Raw genomic sequence first — 17,037 nt, forward strand, 5'->3', positions numbered from 1 at the left:
TGATATCCAGGATATCATGAATGGATTGAAAAACGGCTCCAAGAAGTCCTAAGGGCTAGAGGCGGCAACACCCATTATTGATACCTAATTTTTTTTTAAATTAGACTTTGATTTCCAAAATATTGTTAATTTGAATTTTCTTCGAAGATTTTATTCATTGGATTTTTACTGTAACAAATGACTTTTTTTCAAAAAGATTATTTTTTCTCCTCGGTTGAGATAAAAATTGATAAAAAACATGTCTAGTTGTTAAAGCACCTAACTTTTGTATTATCCAACATAAGCGAATCAATCAAAAAATAAAATGTTGAGAAAGCATGAGGCTATAGTTACGATTTAATTTCAGTATTCTACAAATGCTAGAATATTCCACAGGGTGATACAAACTTTAAGAAAAAAACACAGTTTGATTCGTACACCCGGTATACAATAAAAATTTACCTGTTTAGCAACAATATTATTATAAAGATATTGTCAAGGAATAACGCTATAACATATTAAAAAAATCACTTAAATCAGATAACAGGTATAGGAGATATAAGAAATCAAAAATTACCTATTTTTAAGGCGGCCGGTTAATTTTGGTCCAGAGTGTATTTATAAAATAGATCAATTTCGTTAGTTGAATAAGCTTTATAAGAAAATATTTACCTGCGTTGGTTTTACTGTTTTGGGGTTGACCTCCATTTTTCTAAAATAAAACAAATATATACGTCAATTATTCAGGAAAGTTCAAAATTATGCAATATACAGGGAAACTTGATAGTCTGGTCTCCATACATGGTATATTCCGACGCTTCCTGTAATCCAACAAGGTTATAACGATATATACAGGGTGGTCCTTAAGTAATTGTACAAAAAGAAACAGTAGATTCTACACTTTAAAATATTACGATTTAAGCCAAATTGCCTTAATAAAATGTTGATATTAAGAAAAATACAGCGTGTTAAAGTGCAAAATTAAAATTTAATTTTTCGCTATAACTTTTATGTTTGTAAACATTTATGTATAAAAATTTACAACTGGGTACTTTTAAATATGGGGAATTATAATTTGATGCACACTTTGATGTAACTGATAGAGGGCGCCACTTATGCCACATATGTGGTATAAATTTGCACTTAACTTTTTTACTCTTTAGGTTACCTATATTTGGAATAAAAAATATTAAAGATACATTATTTTAACAAAAAAAAGATATACTTGTTAATAACTTCGAAACTCAACAGTTTTCGAGATAATCGCATTTTAAAAATCAGCTGCATAATTCTGATCTAAGGCAATTACTCCAGGCAACGAAGAAAAAATAGACAAAAACATTAATACTTCTGAATTTTGGTATAAAATACCTTTAACTAAAGTAAATAGTTAACGAAATACTAAATAAAATAAATATATCAGCAGGATAATTAATAATAGGATTTGACAAAATAAGAGAATAATAGGATTTTACATCAAACATTTTACGTTTTATGTTAAATTAAAGTCATAATCAAAACATTTTGTTTACAAACCAAATTAAAAAATAGTTAAACTAAATAACAGAACTTTTTGTCAAAGTAAGTGTTCGATATATCCACCATTTTCTTTAATTCATTTATCAATATATTCCATAAAAGATCGTCTCATATTAAATAGCATCATTGGTTCTAAAGAAACTGCTGCAGTATTTATTTCTTCCCATAGTTGGTTGCTAATGTTTATGGGATTATTATAGACACGTTGTTTTAATGCGCCCCATACACCAAAATGAAGCAGATTAAATTCGGGGCTACGTGGTGGCTATAATGTATAATGGATGAATATATCGATGATATTACTTATTTATGGACTATTGTGATTTACTAACGAACTAATAGTATGCTGAACTAAATTGCCTGTGTGTTTACTATATTTATAACAATATCGGTTATTAGGGCAACGATGATGTTTTTGTAAAAATGCTGAGTCTTTCAGGTTAGATTTGTAGCAAAAGTATTATGAAACAGGACACATATGTGTTATTCTATACCTGTGCTATAATACCTGTGCTCTAGTTTCTATTTGTCCTAATAAAAATGGGTAAACAATTTACCTAATTAATAATAAGTATTCTTTTCGAATTTTTTATGAATTAAATAATTATATCAATATCTCACCACATTGCCAAGAAATATGACTATCACGACCAATCCAACGAAAAGATGTATTTAAGTATGTTCTAACTGCCTTCTCTCTAGAATGTGGTTGTGTACCATCTTGCATAAACCACATATTTTGGGTTTTTAGCATTTTACAATAGAGAAAAAGTAATACAACGCCATTATAGAAACTTAAAAAGCGATAGCAAAGGGAAATTGTAAAAATGATGACGGCGAACGTCTGAATACGGACACGACACCTAAAGAAGAAGATTAAATATATTTTCTTCAATAAGACATTTAGCACATATAACAAAGCATTTTGTGATATTACATTATCATCTTTAAGTTGTTTTAATAAGAATAAACTATGAATTATGCTTATCTACAGGTATTCAGTGCTTTACCGCACAAATATCAAACTAAGAATTATTGTGCAGCTGACTTATAAAATGCATTTATCTCGAAAACGGTTGAATTTTCAGGTTACTAACAAGTATACCTTTTCTTTGTAAAAATAATGTATCTTTAATATTTTTTAACACAAATAGAGCTTACTTAAAGAGCAAAAAAGTTAAGCGCAAAATTATGCCACACATGTGGCATATGTGGCGCCCTCTATTAGTTACATTAAAGTAAGTATAAAATTATAATTTATCCTACTCAAAAGCATCCAACTGTAAATTTGTGTCCAAAAATATTTACAAACGTAAAAGTTATAGCGAAAAATAAAATTTTAAATTTCCACTTTAACATCCTGTATCTTTCTTAATATCAACATTTTATTAAAGCAAGTTGGCTTAAATCGTAATATTTTAAAGTGCAGAATCTACGATTTCTGTTTGTACAATTACTTAAGGACCACCCTGTAGATACAATATTCAATTTAACCAGGGAAAATCTTTGCTAATTCATGATATTATTACAGGTTGCAACTTATTTTCGGTGCCGTCATTTTTGCCCGAATTAAATTGCTGCAGTTTAATCTTGTATATGTTCCATAATATTTAGACAAATGACATTCTAGAATATGATGGAAGAGAGGCGAAAGGTCAAAGATCAGGACAAGACATTATACAAAAGAATATACAAAGAGATTTAAAAAGCAATCAGAATGGCTAAGTACACACAGCTGAAAGAACAACGTGCGGAAATATAGCTATTACAACAGAAACACGATTCATTCAATATGCACAAAAAAGTTAAAAAAGCTGCAGGCTTATACAAGCCTCGAAGAATTGGATGTTTGGCAGACAACCAAGGTAATCCACTACTAAGTGTGGAAGAGAGACTTGAAAGAAATATGTGGAAGTAACATTTGCAGATGAAAGGCAGATTGCCATTGAAGACATAGAATGCCAAACAGGACCCCCGATTACCATTGAAGAAGTCACGGCAGCTATTAGAAAAACTAAAGATGGTACAGTTGTGGGGCCTGACAAATTCTATACAGAATTCCTGAAACTTATGGACGAACAAGGAAAAAAATGGATAACGACTTTAAAAAACTATATATCACTGGGAATGTTCCCCAAAGCTGGTTAAAGTCGACTTTAACTATACCAAAAAAATTAAATGCAAAAACATACGAATACTACAGAAAATTAGCCTACTGAGCCACTTACTTAAACCGTTGTCAAAAGTGATACATAACAATATATAAAAAATGTGAAGAACATGTGTTATAGACATAATTTGGATTCTGTGATACCTTAGGCACCCGAGAAGCTCTATTCGCTATACAAGTGCTTATCCAGAGGTCCAGAGATGTCAAAAAGAAAGAAGCGGGCTTGGATGATAGAGACTTATATATAATCAGATGTCTTCGAGGCAGGGGCGCTCTCTGAAGATTCTTTAGAAAAGCTCGAGGCCTTCGAGATGTGGTGTTACAGGCGCATCTTACGAATTTGAATGGTGGATCGTGTGACTAATATTGAGGTCCTACGTAAAATGGGCAAGGAATGCGAGATCACTAACACAATCAAAGAGCGCAAATTAGAATATCTTGGCCATGTTATGAGAAATTAACACAGAAATGGCTTATTGCAACTACTTCTTCAGGGCAAGGAATTTTGAAAGAATATCTTGGCTTCAAAACCGAAGGAAGTGGTTCAATATGTCTACAACCGGACTATTCCGAATAGCTTCAAGTAAATTTAGGATAGCTATGCTGATCGCCAACATCCGGGATGGATAGGCACCATAAGACGTAGAAGAATCTTGAATATACCTTTGTTGGAAAATACCTTTCATTGTTGGCAATGTTTTGTTTCTTTTATTTGGGACATTTTTTCATTCCAGAATAATGAAAAATTGGCTGAAATCTGGGTTTTTGAAAAGGAAATATAGTGAAGTCACTGAAGCATCTGAATCAACTGATTCAGTGACAACTAGCAGAGATGAAGAAGATGCAAATGTCCACGAGATCCATTCGAGTCCAGCTCATCCACGTTGTTCTCCCTCAATTCGTGGAAAGGAGGTTCCTTACCAAAAAGAAATTCGGGGAAAAATAAGAAGGTATGATCCTAGGCTTTATTCAAGTTGGCAACGAACAAGCACCAGAAGGCCAATGCGTTAATTGTCACAAAACTGTTGCTAATGGGTGCTTGGTTCCATCTAAATCAAAAAGACATTTGAAAAGTAATCATCCTGGTTTAGTCGATAAGGCCGAAGAAACCTTCAAACGTCGTCCTTCATTTCTTCAGGCAGGATCATGCATGACGGAAAGAGTCTGCAAAAATGAAAACGAAAACGCCACTGAAGCATCATTTATTATTGGTTTGCACATTGCAAAAGCTGGAAAACCCCATACCATTTCCGAGGAACTGATTAAACCTTGCATGAAGGATGTCGTACAATGCATGTTAGGTCCAGATATAACCAAGAAGATTGATAATGTGTAGATGTCAAACAGCACTATAAGCAAGAGAATTCACACTATTTCAGACTTTGTAGAGAGAGCTTATAAATAGATTAAAAACTTGTGAATTCTTCAGTTTACAGCTTGATGAAAGTACCGACATTGCTGGACTTGCTGTTCTGCTTGTGTTTGTGAGGTTTCCATTCGGGATGAAAATAGAAGAAGAACTCCTTATGTGTGACGAGCTTAAAAGTAATGCCACTGATAAAGAAATTTTCAAGACTATCCACGAGTATATAAGAAAAATGATATAGAGTGGAGTAAATGTGTGGATATTTGCAGTGATGGAGCGGCTGCAATGGTTGATAAAATTAGAGGGGCGGTGTCTAGAATAAAGGTAGTGGCAGAAAATGCCTCCAGTAGTCATTGTATCTTACATCGCCATTCTTTGGCAACTAAAAAGATGCTGCAAGATTTGAAAGACGTATTGGATGGTTCTGTGAAAATAATTAACCATGTGAAAAGCCGTCCGCTTCAAGCACGCCTTTTAAAGCTCACCGCTGAAGATATGGGTATGGACACCATCAAAGAGCGCAAACTAGAATATCTTGGCCATGTTATGAGGAATGAACAGAGATACGGCTTATTGCAACTCATTCTTCAGGGCAAGGTATTTGGAAAGAGAGGACCAGGGAGAAGAAGAATATCTTGGCTTCAAAACCTGAGAAAGTGGTTTAATACATCGACAACCGGACTATTCAGAATAGCAGCAAGCAAAGTTAGGATAGCCATGTTGATCGCCAACATCCGGAACGGATAGGCATCGTAAGAAGAAGAAGATCACTCTAATCTTTTGCTCCACATAGAGGTCTGGTAGCTATCGAGGGAAACAATTTTAGGGAGACTATTTGAACTAAAAGATCCACTGATTATCACATTTACAGAGGAGTCTTTCATCCAAGAATTAAAAGATGTCAATTGGCTGCTAAAATTGGGATACAGACATTTTAGAAATAATAAATAAAACCACCACTTCGCTTCAAGGCAAAGGAGGAGCACAATTAGATAAAATCAAAGCCTTGCGTAAAAAAGTTACATTTTTCAAAGCATGTGTTGAAAAGAGGAACCTCACAAATTTCTCTCGATTACAGGAATTTGTTATAACAAATGAAATCAATCCTCAAACGAACTTCTTTGAAATTGTTATTGCTTATTTGCAAGGTTTGGAAGAAAGTATTGTAAACTATTTTCCTGACATTGACTCAGATGACTTATATAGATGGATGATGAACCCGTTTTTGTGCGACCCAAAAAATAAATGTCGGAATGACAAATGAAATTTTTTAAAATCTACTTGAGATCGTCGAAGATAGAAGTTTAAAATTCAAATACCGTGAAGCAAGCAAAGAAGAGTTCTGGATGCAGGTATATTCAGAAAATAATGTTGGCAATGTTTCAGTGAAAAAACTTGTGTATTTCACATCGACTTATCTCTGTGAGTCTTCCTTCTCTGCATATGTTTATATTAAAAACAAATCCAGAAGCAAATTTCAAGCATCAAGGGATTTGAGGATCAAACTTACAAAGATTTCCATAATTATAAAGGATACAACGAAAACATCATCGAAACAGTTTCATTCATCACATTAAGTAAGGATATTTGAATATTAAATGTAATGTATTTTATTGATCTGAAATAAAGTTTATATTAAAATCAAATGAGCCTCAAAATTATATTTTTTTCACTTTTTGTCGTTTCTAAAATCTCGAAATATTTTTAGCCCTACAAGGGTGGCGCGACTAAAAAAGTTTGAGAACCACTGTACTAGTGTTTAAATGCTAATTGTCAGACTTCGTCGTATTGAGGTCCAACACTAATTATTATCTAAACATATTCCCTTAATTTAATAAAAAGTTTTTGCTTACCAGGTGATTATAATACATTTTTCTGTTTAACGATAAACCATTGGTAGAAAAAACGTCGTTTGATGAGTATATAAAATATTTCTACTGCTATTATTGATGCAAGAGTTGGCATCCAGGTCAAGATCGATTCCTCTAGTGCACTATGTAATGGTGCGCTGCTTTTAATATGGTCTTTGTCTATTCAATCTACGATATGAAATATTAGTTATTTTTTATCATACAATTTTTATATTGAGCCTAGAAACGACGTAAAAATTAAAAATATTGATAAGCATTAATTATTTTATCACAATAAAATTTACCTTTACGTAACAAAACTACTTATTTTTCTTAGTTATAGATCTTATCTACTTATCTAACTACTTATATTTCTGTACATACTATTTAAATTAAAATATTTTTGGATTTCATAGGGATAATCCCAGTGGCAGATCCAGAAATTTTTGTCAGGGGGGGTCATGGGTCTTGAGAGTGATTTTGATACAGCATTTAGATTTTTGCACCTTTCAGTGGCTGATCCCCAGAAATTTTTTGTCGGGGGGGGGGCGGTCATGGGTCTTGAGGGTGATTTTGATGTTTGCACCTTTACGATTGATATGATTTGTGCCTCATGTAAGGGAACCATTTTCTCAATAATTATTTTAAGCGATATATTAAACCAATGAAAAGTTATTAAATCCCAAATACCCTACGGGTGCAAAGAAGGGTACAACATTAAGGGGTCTTAAACTTAAACAAAAAAAAATAATTTAAACCCACATACTCTATGACAGTAAAATCAAGTGTACAAGACTATTAAATCAAAGGAAAGTTATTAAAATACAAATACTGAAAAATCAAGAACTGTCAATTTAAACTAGGTATTTTAAAGACAACTAATTTAAACCTACCTATCCTATAGCTACAAAATCAAGAACAAACCAAGGATAAATAAGTATAAACCGAAGTTAAGTAATTTAAATGCAATAACTCAATGTAAGTGTAAACATTAATGAATATATTTATCATTCCTAATAAACTCTATCTTATCGTTGGATATCCGATTACAATTTGTAAAAACATTTATTTATTCCTTATTGCTATACGGAGTCGAAACATGGATTCTCGGAATTACAAGTATGAGGCGTATAGAACCCTTTGAAATGTGTGTTTTTCGAAGAATGCTGAAGATTTCGTGGACAGAGCACGTGACCAATAACGAGGTGCTGAGAAGAGTGAGGACTGAGAGAGAACTTCTAAATCTTGTAAACAACAGAAAAACGAGTTATCTAGGACATATTTATAGAGAAGAAAAATATAACTTTCTACGACTCGTAATGGAAGGGACAGTAGAAGGAAAAAGAGGTCCAGGAAGAAAAAATGCTCCCGCCTGAAGAATGTAAGAGACTGGACAGGCATGGACACACATTCGATACTAAAAACAGCTCAAGATAGAGCTGTAGTTATAGCCATCCTTCCGTAATGAAGAAGAAACTTTAAGAATAAGTGTAAACAGCATTTTATTTAAATTAATTTATTCAACAAAAAACATAATATAATTAAGGAATAGTTATTTCTATAATTAGTCATATTAGGCTATAAGTGAGTGAAATATTTTTTTACTTGGTATTGAAATGTTTCTCGCGAATGGTCAGCAACAGCCAGCAACGAGTGGTAAATAAAAGTTCAGTGATTAAAAATACTATAAGAATAAGATAAGTAAATATTATATAATTTTATAAAAATGTATTCTTTTCGCCTATCCGATTTAATAAATCGCTCTATGATTGCATCAACATTTAGAGAAATTTCAGAATGCACATTGATGAGTGCTAAACCAGCTAACCTTTTCGCAGAAGTTCTATTTCTAAGCCAAGTCTTTAGACGCTTAAGCGTAGAACGCTCTGCTGTTGCTGCACTGACTGGCAGTGTAATTAATATTTGCAGAAATATTCTGGTATTTGGATACATATGAATATCGCAGTTTTCTAATACTTCTAAAATATAATCAGGAAGTTTTCTATTATTTTGCACGACTCTTTTCCACTTTTGAATCCATAGTGTAAACTCTTGTTCTACTGTGGAATATGCAGTAAGTAGTTGATCCAATAATATCCTGGAAGGTGTCAACAATTTTTTATAATGCAACTTTATCTTCTGGTGTGTTATCAGTTTTAGGTAAAAAAACTCGAAGATTAAATAGATTCATAACTTTTGGTGAAAGTCGTTCTTCTAAATCAGTTAGGATATTGTTTAAAAGGGGTAAATAAATAGATCTTCGGAAATATTCTTCGCAAGAGTTAGCAGATTGGTTTTGACTAAAGGTTTGACGAGAAACTATACGAGGCATCTTCAAATCGATGTCTAGTTGTTCAGCTATTTGTTTACTTCATAGTAAAGTTTGCTAAAAACAGATTCAGCATTTAACATTTTATTTTGAAGAACGTATTTAGTGTCCTATATGGCCTCAGTAGCCTACTTAAAATCTAATTTTGGTGACTGAAGAAGACGACTAAGTGATACAGTTATACCTAAAACATCACTAAGACAAACTAATGTTTCACAGTTTCACACATACCTTGGACAGCAGCCCCCAGTTCCTTTATTTGTATTCACTAACATATCAGACAGAGCTAATGCAACAACAATATTCACTTTGATATTTATTATAGATAAATTATAAAATGTAGCACACAGTTTCAACAATTATAATACAAATTCAAATTACAAACAACCAAATCGTAGACAAAACTGAAGATAAGAAATACCTAATACAAAATAAAAATGTGCTGTTTTCGTGCGAAAAGTTATGTCATGTACATTGAATGAGCAATAATGTGGGGGCGGTAATTCTATCTCATCGATAATCGAACGATTCTCTGGCACTCAAATGACGAATTATTGACAAAATTTGAAAATCGCGTAACTCTGAATTCGTGGAAGTCTTAGTCGAGGTATTACTGTATTTAGAATTGTTGATTTTTTAAAGAGCAATTTAAAAAGGCTTCCTTATAATTCTACACTTACACCTAGAATAAATGAGTTTGAATCATTTTAACTCTTGACTTCCTGCTTTTAGGGTTGATGGGTTTTAAATTATTTTTTGTAGGATTATTTGATTGATATTTAATTTTGTTTTGGGGGTGGTCATGACCCCCATGACCCCCCCCTTGGATCCGCCACTGGATAATCCACAATTAAGGGAATTTTTTAACCAAAAAAATCAATAACAAAATGTACTGGCAGACGTACGGCACTAAATATTTGGCAGTAAAAGCAATACAAAGAGATGACTCAAAGCAAATTATTATCTGTAAAATAGGAAATCTAAATCTATAGAGTTCATCGAGATTAAGCAATCGTTGAGAAAAATATAAAAACAGACGCAAGAGAAAGATATTGTAAATTGGAAATCAATAAGGCAGTATAGCTAAAGACGAAATACTCCAAACGGAAAATAAACAAGACAAAATTCAAGACAAAATGAAAGGTGGGAAAGAGAACAAGAAACTAAAAGTTTAGTTAAACATAAAATAGATAAAACATAACGTGATTGATAGAGTTTAAACATTTTCAAGATGTAACAAGTGATGTTTAAAGGTTGTAGGCCAATCTAAGAAGGAACAACAATTTGGAAGAATCAATGTGAATGTTTAATCATAGAAAGAGTCAAAACATACACCTACTTCAGTACGAACGTCAATGAAAATTGGGACCATTCCCTAGAAATAAAATGTAGGATAGAGAAAGCAAAATTTGAATTTCAAAAAATGGCTAAGCTAATCAAGTTCTTCTTCTTAGTCGTTAACCTGATGCAAGTATCGTGATATCATGAAGCTATTAGCTAAATTTCCCAATGTTCCTCCACGTTTTTCTATCTTCTGCCATTCTAGCACATTCTGACAATGGAGCGCCAATGGTAGCAACAATATGGTCCGTGTATCGTGTGGGAGATCTACCTCTATTTCTTTTGCCTTCTACTTTTCCCTGGATGGTAAGTTTTTCAAGACCATTTCTTCGAAGGACATGTCCAAAATAGCTTATTATTTGTTCTGATATTTGTGTTCTTAGTCTTTTCTGTATGTTAGCTGGTCCAGTATGGATTCATTTGTTCTTCGGGCCACCCATGGTATGCTCAGCATTCGTCTCCAGCAGTACATCTCAAATACATCTATGTTCTTTTTGTCTTTCTCAGTAAGGGTCCAGCATTCCGATGCATAAGTAAAAACTGGAAAAACTAGACTTCTTACTAGTCTCATTTTTGTATCGGTAGTTATTTCATGGCTTTTCCAAATTTTTGTTAATTTTGCCATAGCGCTTTTTGCGATTGCTGACCGCCGCTTTATTTCTTCAGTACAGCCTCCTTTGTTGGTTATTAATGAGCCCAGGTACACAAATTTATCTACAACAGCGATATTGTTTATCATGACCAGATGATTTTGATTGTTGTTAGCTCTGTCAATTATCATGATTCTCGTTTTATCTCTGTTTATTTTAAGGCCCATCGTTAAGCTTACGTCTTCTATCCGTTGTAGCAGGTGAATCAATTCAGCTTCAGAACTAGCGAGGATAGTAGTATCATCTGCATATCGCAAGTTGCAAATCTTCTTCCCGCCAATGGTGATGCCACCGTTAGCGTTAGCAGTCCTCAGTAGCTTTCCGCATTATTCATTCACCATAGATGTTAAATAGAATTGGGCTTAGTATGCAGCCTTGTCTCACGCCTTTTGTGACCCTGAAACTATCGGTTAGTTCCCCATTTATTCTAACTCTGACATAATTGTTATTGTACAGGCTTTTAATTAGCAGTATCAGATGATTGGGGACTCCCATTTTAGACAAAACCTGCCACATTTTACTCCAGTTGACCAAATCGAAAGCTTTACTATAATCTATGAAGCACAAATATGTTGTGATGTTAAATTCTCTGGATTTTTCTACAATCTGCCGTACGTTTAAAATTTGTTCTCTAGTACCACGTCCGGGGACGAAACCTGCTTGTTCCTCCGCAATGTTAGGTAGTAAAAAGGGCTTTATCCTCTCGAGAATTATGTGTTAGAGTATCTTACTGCAATGTGCAATTAGAGCAATTGTGCGATAGTTGCTACATAAATCTTTCGCTCCCTTTTTATGTATGGGAATATATAGTGATTGTGTCCAGTCCTCAGGCCATTTACCTGTCTCCCACACTCTTTGACAAATTTGATGTATTATATCCACTCCAACGTCATCTAGGGCCCAAATCATTTCAATAGGTATGTTATCTGGACCGGCAGCTTTCTGACTTTTTTGCCTCATAATTGCTGCTTCAACTTCACTTTTGAGTACGTCAGGTTCCTGTGCTTTCCTCCATCATCAGTCGTCCACAGTATTCTTTCCATCTGTGTAAAATATCTTTTTTAGAAGTGAGTAGAGTTCCGTTATCACCTTTGATAGCAAGGTAGTTTGGTGTAAAGGAACGTGTTATCTGCTTTATTTTTTTAAACATGTCTCTGGTCTCAGTTTTGGTTTTATGCCCTTCTATTTCCATGCAGATTTTGTTCAAGTGTGTGTTCTTGTCCTTTTTGCAGAGTCGTTTTATTTGACCGTTCAGCGCTTTATAGGCCTCTTTATCACTTTCACTGTTCAGTCCTGTGGCTTTTAAGCACTTCCTCTCCTGTATTTTAGTCCATGTGGAGTCTGTTATCCATTGTTTCCTTCTTTCTTCTCTATCACTCTTAATGTTTTTCGCAGCATTATGCAATATGGATTTTGTTTTTTTCCATATGCTATTTGAGGACTCTTCTGGATTTAATGATTGTTTGAGGTCACATAGCTTTTGCGTTGCGGCTTTTTTGTACGGATCGTTATATCTTAGATGCCATTTAGTTGTTGTATTTCCTGTTTTTGGACTGTTTCTTAACTTCATGCGGAATTCAGCTGATAAAAATTGATGGTCGCTATTACAATCTTTTCCTGGATAGGTCTTAACATCCTTAACAGCGCTCCTCCAACGGGTTTTTACCAGTATAAAATCTATCTGATTTCTGTATCTATTTCCTGGTGATATCCAAGTGTATAGTCGTCTTGGGTGATGCTGAAAGCCTGTATTAGTAACAAACAGGTTGTTGTCTATACAAAAGTGTAGCAAGCATTCTCCTCTGTCATTTCTTTGGCCAAGTCCATATAATCCGACGGTCTCTCGCAAGTAATGATCTTCTGTAGTTACACCAATTTTAGCGTTGAAATCGCCTACGACTGCTGTGATTTCTCTATTTGGAAGCTTCCTAAGCGTCTGCTCCAACGTACTATAAAATGTTTCGATCTCTTCACCGTGAGCTTCGCTTGTTGGGGCATATATTTGTACTACATTAAGATTAACTGGACTGGCATTCATTCTGACAACAATTATCCGATCGCTGACGGTTATGTATTCTTTTACGGAGGTTTTAATGGCATTATTTACTATCACTGCTACGCCATTCCGAGATTCTTTATCATAATCTAACCTAACCTAACCTAACCTAACCTAACCTCACTAACCTAACCTAATCAGGTTAATACGATATTATATCTCTTTCCTATACTGTTGTACGGAGTCGTGGACTCTCACAGATACTACCTGCAAAAAAATTGAGACTTTCGAAATGTGGCATAATCGTCAAATCCTGAAGATATCATATACCCACATTTTTACTTCATTGTAAGTTTTCCGTTTCCGAATTTCCGTTTTAAAGTCTAACAAGTACTAAGAGTAGCGTAGAATATAGAAGATTTTGATATAGTGATCCCAAACCTCTAGTAATTGAGATGAACCAAAAGAAGAAGACGACCTAAAGGAAGTAAGAGTTGGATTGGAGAAGAGAAGCAAAATAAGACAGAAGAAGGTAAAGTATCCACAAGAACTTTAGTAAAAAAATGGTATAAGGTAAAACTACATATTGACGACCTACACAAATTCGTGATGTAAATCCGGCCTATTAAAAAAATACTAGGCTCGTCTGTATCCTAACGAGAAATTTATTAGACCATTTTTTTATGTATAAATGATGGGGTGACATGTTCTAGCTTTTGTTTTAGCGTTGATTGAAATATTGAATACCGTTTTTTTTTTAAAATGTTACCAAAAACGTACTACCAAATTCCGTCCCATATTTTTTTTCTATAAAAGCAAAAAAGGAAGTTTACAACTATGAAAGTCAGGTAGTTATTTCTAATGGTAGAAAATTGAAAAAAATCTCGAATTTGTTTCCAAAAGAATGGTATTTTTTTTGGTAACTTACTTAAGTTAAAATATATAGTCTGACAATTTATTAATTACAAAAAAAACATTTAAATAATTTTAGTTTATTCTGGATGGTATTAGATTTTATTATATTTCGCATGTGCTCTAATTTCGGCCTAACCCAAATTTAGCCTGACATGGTATCTACAAAAAAGACTCAATTATTCACATTAGATTTTTTTTCATGGTCAGAACTAACAAGCCTAAGCCAATGCAAAGAAAAAAATATTCTTCACAAGAGCTACTGGATCGGGCCCTAAATGACAATGAAAAGTGGCATGTCTGCCTATAAAGTACATTGAAAGATGTGAATGCAAAAATATGTACACGAAAATATTGGAAGACAACCAGTTTGAACTAGTGATGAGGAAAAACGAATCGTAAAATGGATATTTTTTTGGCTGTCGCGGGGTTTTCCTTGACACGCTATCAGCTTATTAATACCGTACAAAGCTAACAATTCTATGGATTGTTATTGTATTATTCTAGGAGAACAATTTTCCAGGAATAGTAGAAAAAATAACAGAAGATAAATTCATAATCAAAGCTATGGAAAAAATTGGATATCATTGGAGATGGCCAGAGATCGATTATATTATCTGGTATGATCCAGAGGAAATTGTTTGTTTAATTGCACCGCCTCAGTACATTAATAAAAGGGGTCTTTTTTCTGTACCTGAGATAAATAATTTGTAGGTCTTTCATAGCTCTTTGCTCTTATGCAATAAATTAAAATAAAACACTCTTGCTAAGTAACTTATGAAAGTATTTTTTGTTGTTTTTTTTTTATTTTCAAAATGTATTACGTATGTATAGTTTATTTCACGAAAAATGGTTGAGTGCTTAATAATTGCAATAAAACCCGACCGCAAGTACCCCAGCTTAGTCAACATTAGTTGAGCAGGTAAGTATTCAGGTAAAATTGAACCTACTGTGGAGTGTCGTTATCTTGTTTGTATAATAAATTGCTGGTAATATAAAACGAATAAAAAATCGTATAAAATTATAAAAACGATTAGAATACATTTTATTTCATAAAGTTGTAAACATTTTAACAGTGAGTTTCACTATCAATGGTTGATCTTTTAATGACCACAATAAATTTGTTGATCGTTAAGTATTTCCTGGAATAATTATTCAGGTTCCCTCCATTCTGTATAATTTGTAAAAGTATATAAAAGCGATGAGAAATTTTTAAATATTCATTTTGTTTCATTTAGATGAAAGTGTTACAAGTGTTACCAGTGTTATACCTATTTATACCTATAAAACAGCATTATGTGGCGTCCGTGGAAAAACATTGATGGTGCTTCTTCCAGTGTTCCAGCAAAGAAAAAGCATTTATCTGCTGACGCTAGAGAAATCGTAAAAACAATATATAGTTCTTTACTTACAAGAGAACATACTGCTAATACTGCTGCCAGTGAAATATCTGATTTAACGAAAATACCTCTAACTACAGTGAAAAGAATTACATCAAATCCCATTAAGTCAAGAAGGAAGCGTAAGGATGCCGGTTCTACCAAATGTATTGACGAAAGTGATAAGGACTTAATAAGACGAAAAATTTACACAATGTACGAAGAGCAACGGATACCTACATTAGATGCTTTAAAACAACGGCTTACTAATGATGATACACAAATAAACTGTAGCCGCATTAGTCTTTGGAGGATTTTGTCTAAAATGGGCTTCAGATATCGTACAATTGACAAAAGGCAAGTGCTTATGGAGTCCCATCGTTTACAAAAGTGGTGTACTGAATATAAAAAAGTATATGTTTGTGACGCATTGGCCGAGGACATACAGTGTTACGGCTTCCGCCCTACTATTGTTTATTTAATCGCATAGAGCATATGTGGCACCAACTAAAGTCAAATGTTAGGTCACAAAATGTTTCTCCGACTTTAAGTGGTAGTATAGTCGAATTAATAAGGAAATGTGTTGATGATATCTCCCCAGAAAGTTGGAAAAATTCAGTACGCCATGTAATGAACGTAGAAAATTCATATGTTACTTTAAATCACATAATTAAACCAATTGTTATTAATCTTGAAGAAGATAGCGACAGCGAAAGAGAATTAGGTATTTAGGAATTTATAAATATATTTTGGTTATTTTGGGTATTTTTTTTTGTAAATATTAACTTGTATATATTTTTCTATATTTTTTTTTCAATTCATCTATTTTTTGTACATTATGTATTCGTTTGTATGTATATACTGTAAATAGAACTATTATTACTGTACATTTTTAACGATAATCGATTAGGAAGAGCAAAAACTTTTAAACACGCCAGTTTTTTGCTGACAGTCCTAAGCCTGTAAAAAGTGTGAAGGAAAGTACCTTTCTGAATTTAGATCCATATACTACAATTATTCACGTAGAACAAAAAAACTACTTTCTTCATGTTAAAATTTGTTCAATTATCAAGTATATTCACTTGAGCAACCTGAAAATACCATATGAAATAATTTAATAAATTTTTATAATCGTGTATTACACAGCTACCAATGAAATATATTAAATAACAAACTTTCTGAAGTGCGACCCTGTGTACTACGGTAAGCACTCAACCATTTTTCGTGGAAGAAACTATACATCTTTTTATTTTATTTAGTTTTTGTATGCCTCAATTATGTTTTTACGCTTCTATATTTTTTATACCTACTTTAAAACTATTAAAATAAATATTTACACTTTTTGATATGCAGGCCGGAATTACCTAACACTAATTTTTCAACATAGGCCGGAATTAAAGTTTTTTGCATTTTAGTGAAAAAAAAAATTTTTGGCAAATAAAAAACACATTTTTTATTTTTTATTAATTATTTTGATAAAGAAAACCTCAAACTATCAAATATACTTTAAATCCATTTTCTCAATT

At 33.1% G+C, this 17,037-nt stretch overlaps 1 protein-coding gene across 2 annotated transcripts in view; it reads right to left on the reverse strand.

Moving 5' to 3' along the window:
- LOC140449946 (uncharacterized) overlaps window positions 1–17,037 on the reverse strand; it is a 30,098-nt gene that overhangs the window by 12,424 nt on the left and 637 nt on the right. For both annotated transcript variants that reach the window (XM_072543362.1, XM_072543363.1), the window contains exons 2-3: window positions 6,908–7,093; window positions 652–691 (exon numbers count right to left, since the gene is read on the reverse strand). In XM_072543362.1, coding sequence (XP_072399463.1) covers window positions 652–691; window positions 6,908–6,925 — 58 coding nt within the window. In that variant the 5' untranslated portion in view covers window positions 6,926–7,093. The remainder of the gene's footprint in view (window positions 1–651; window positions 692–6,907; window positions 7,094–17,037) is intronic.

This window comes from Diabrotica undecimpunctata, chromosome 9 (genome assembly GCF_040954645.1).
Source record: "Diabrotica undecimpunctata isolate CICGRU chromosome 9, icDiaUnde3, whole genome shotgun sequence".
Lineage (NCBI taxonomy): Eukaryota > Metazoa > Arthropoda > Insecta > Coleoptera > Chrysomelidae > Diabrotica > Diabrotica undecimpunctata.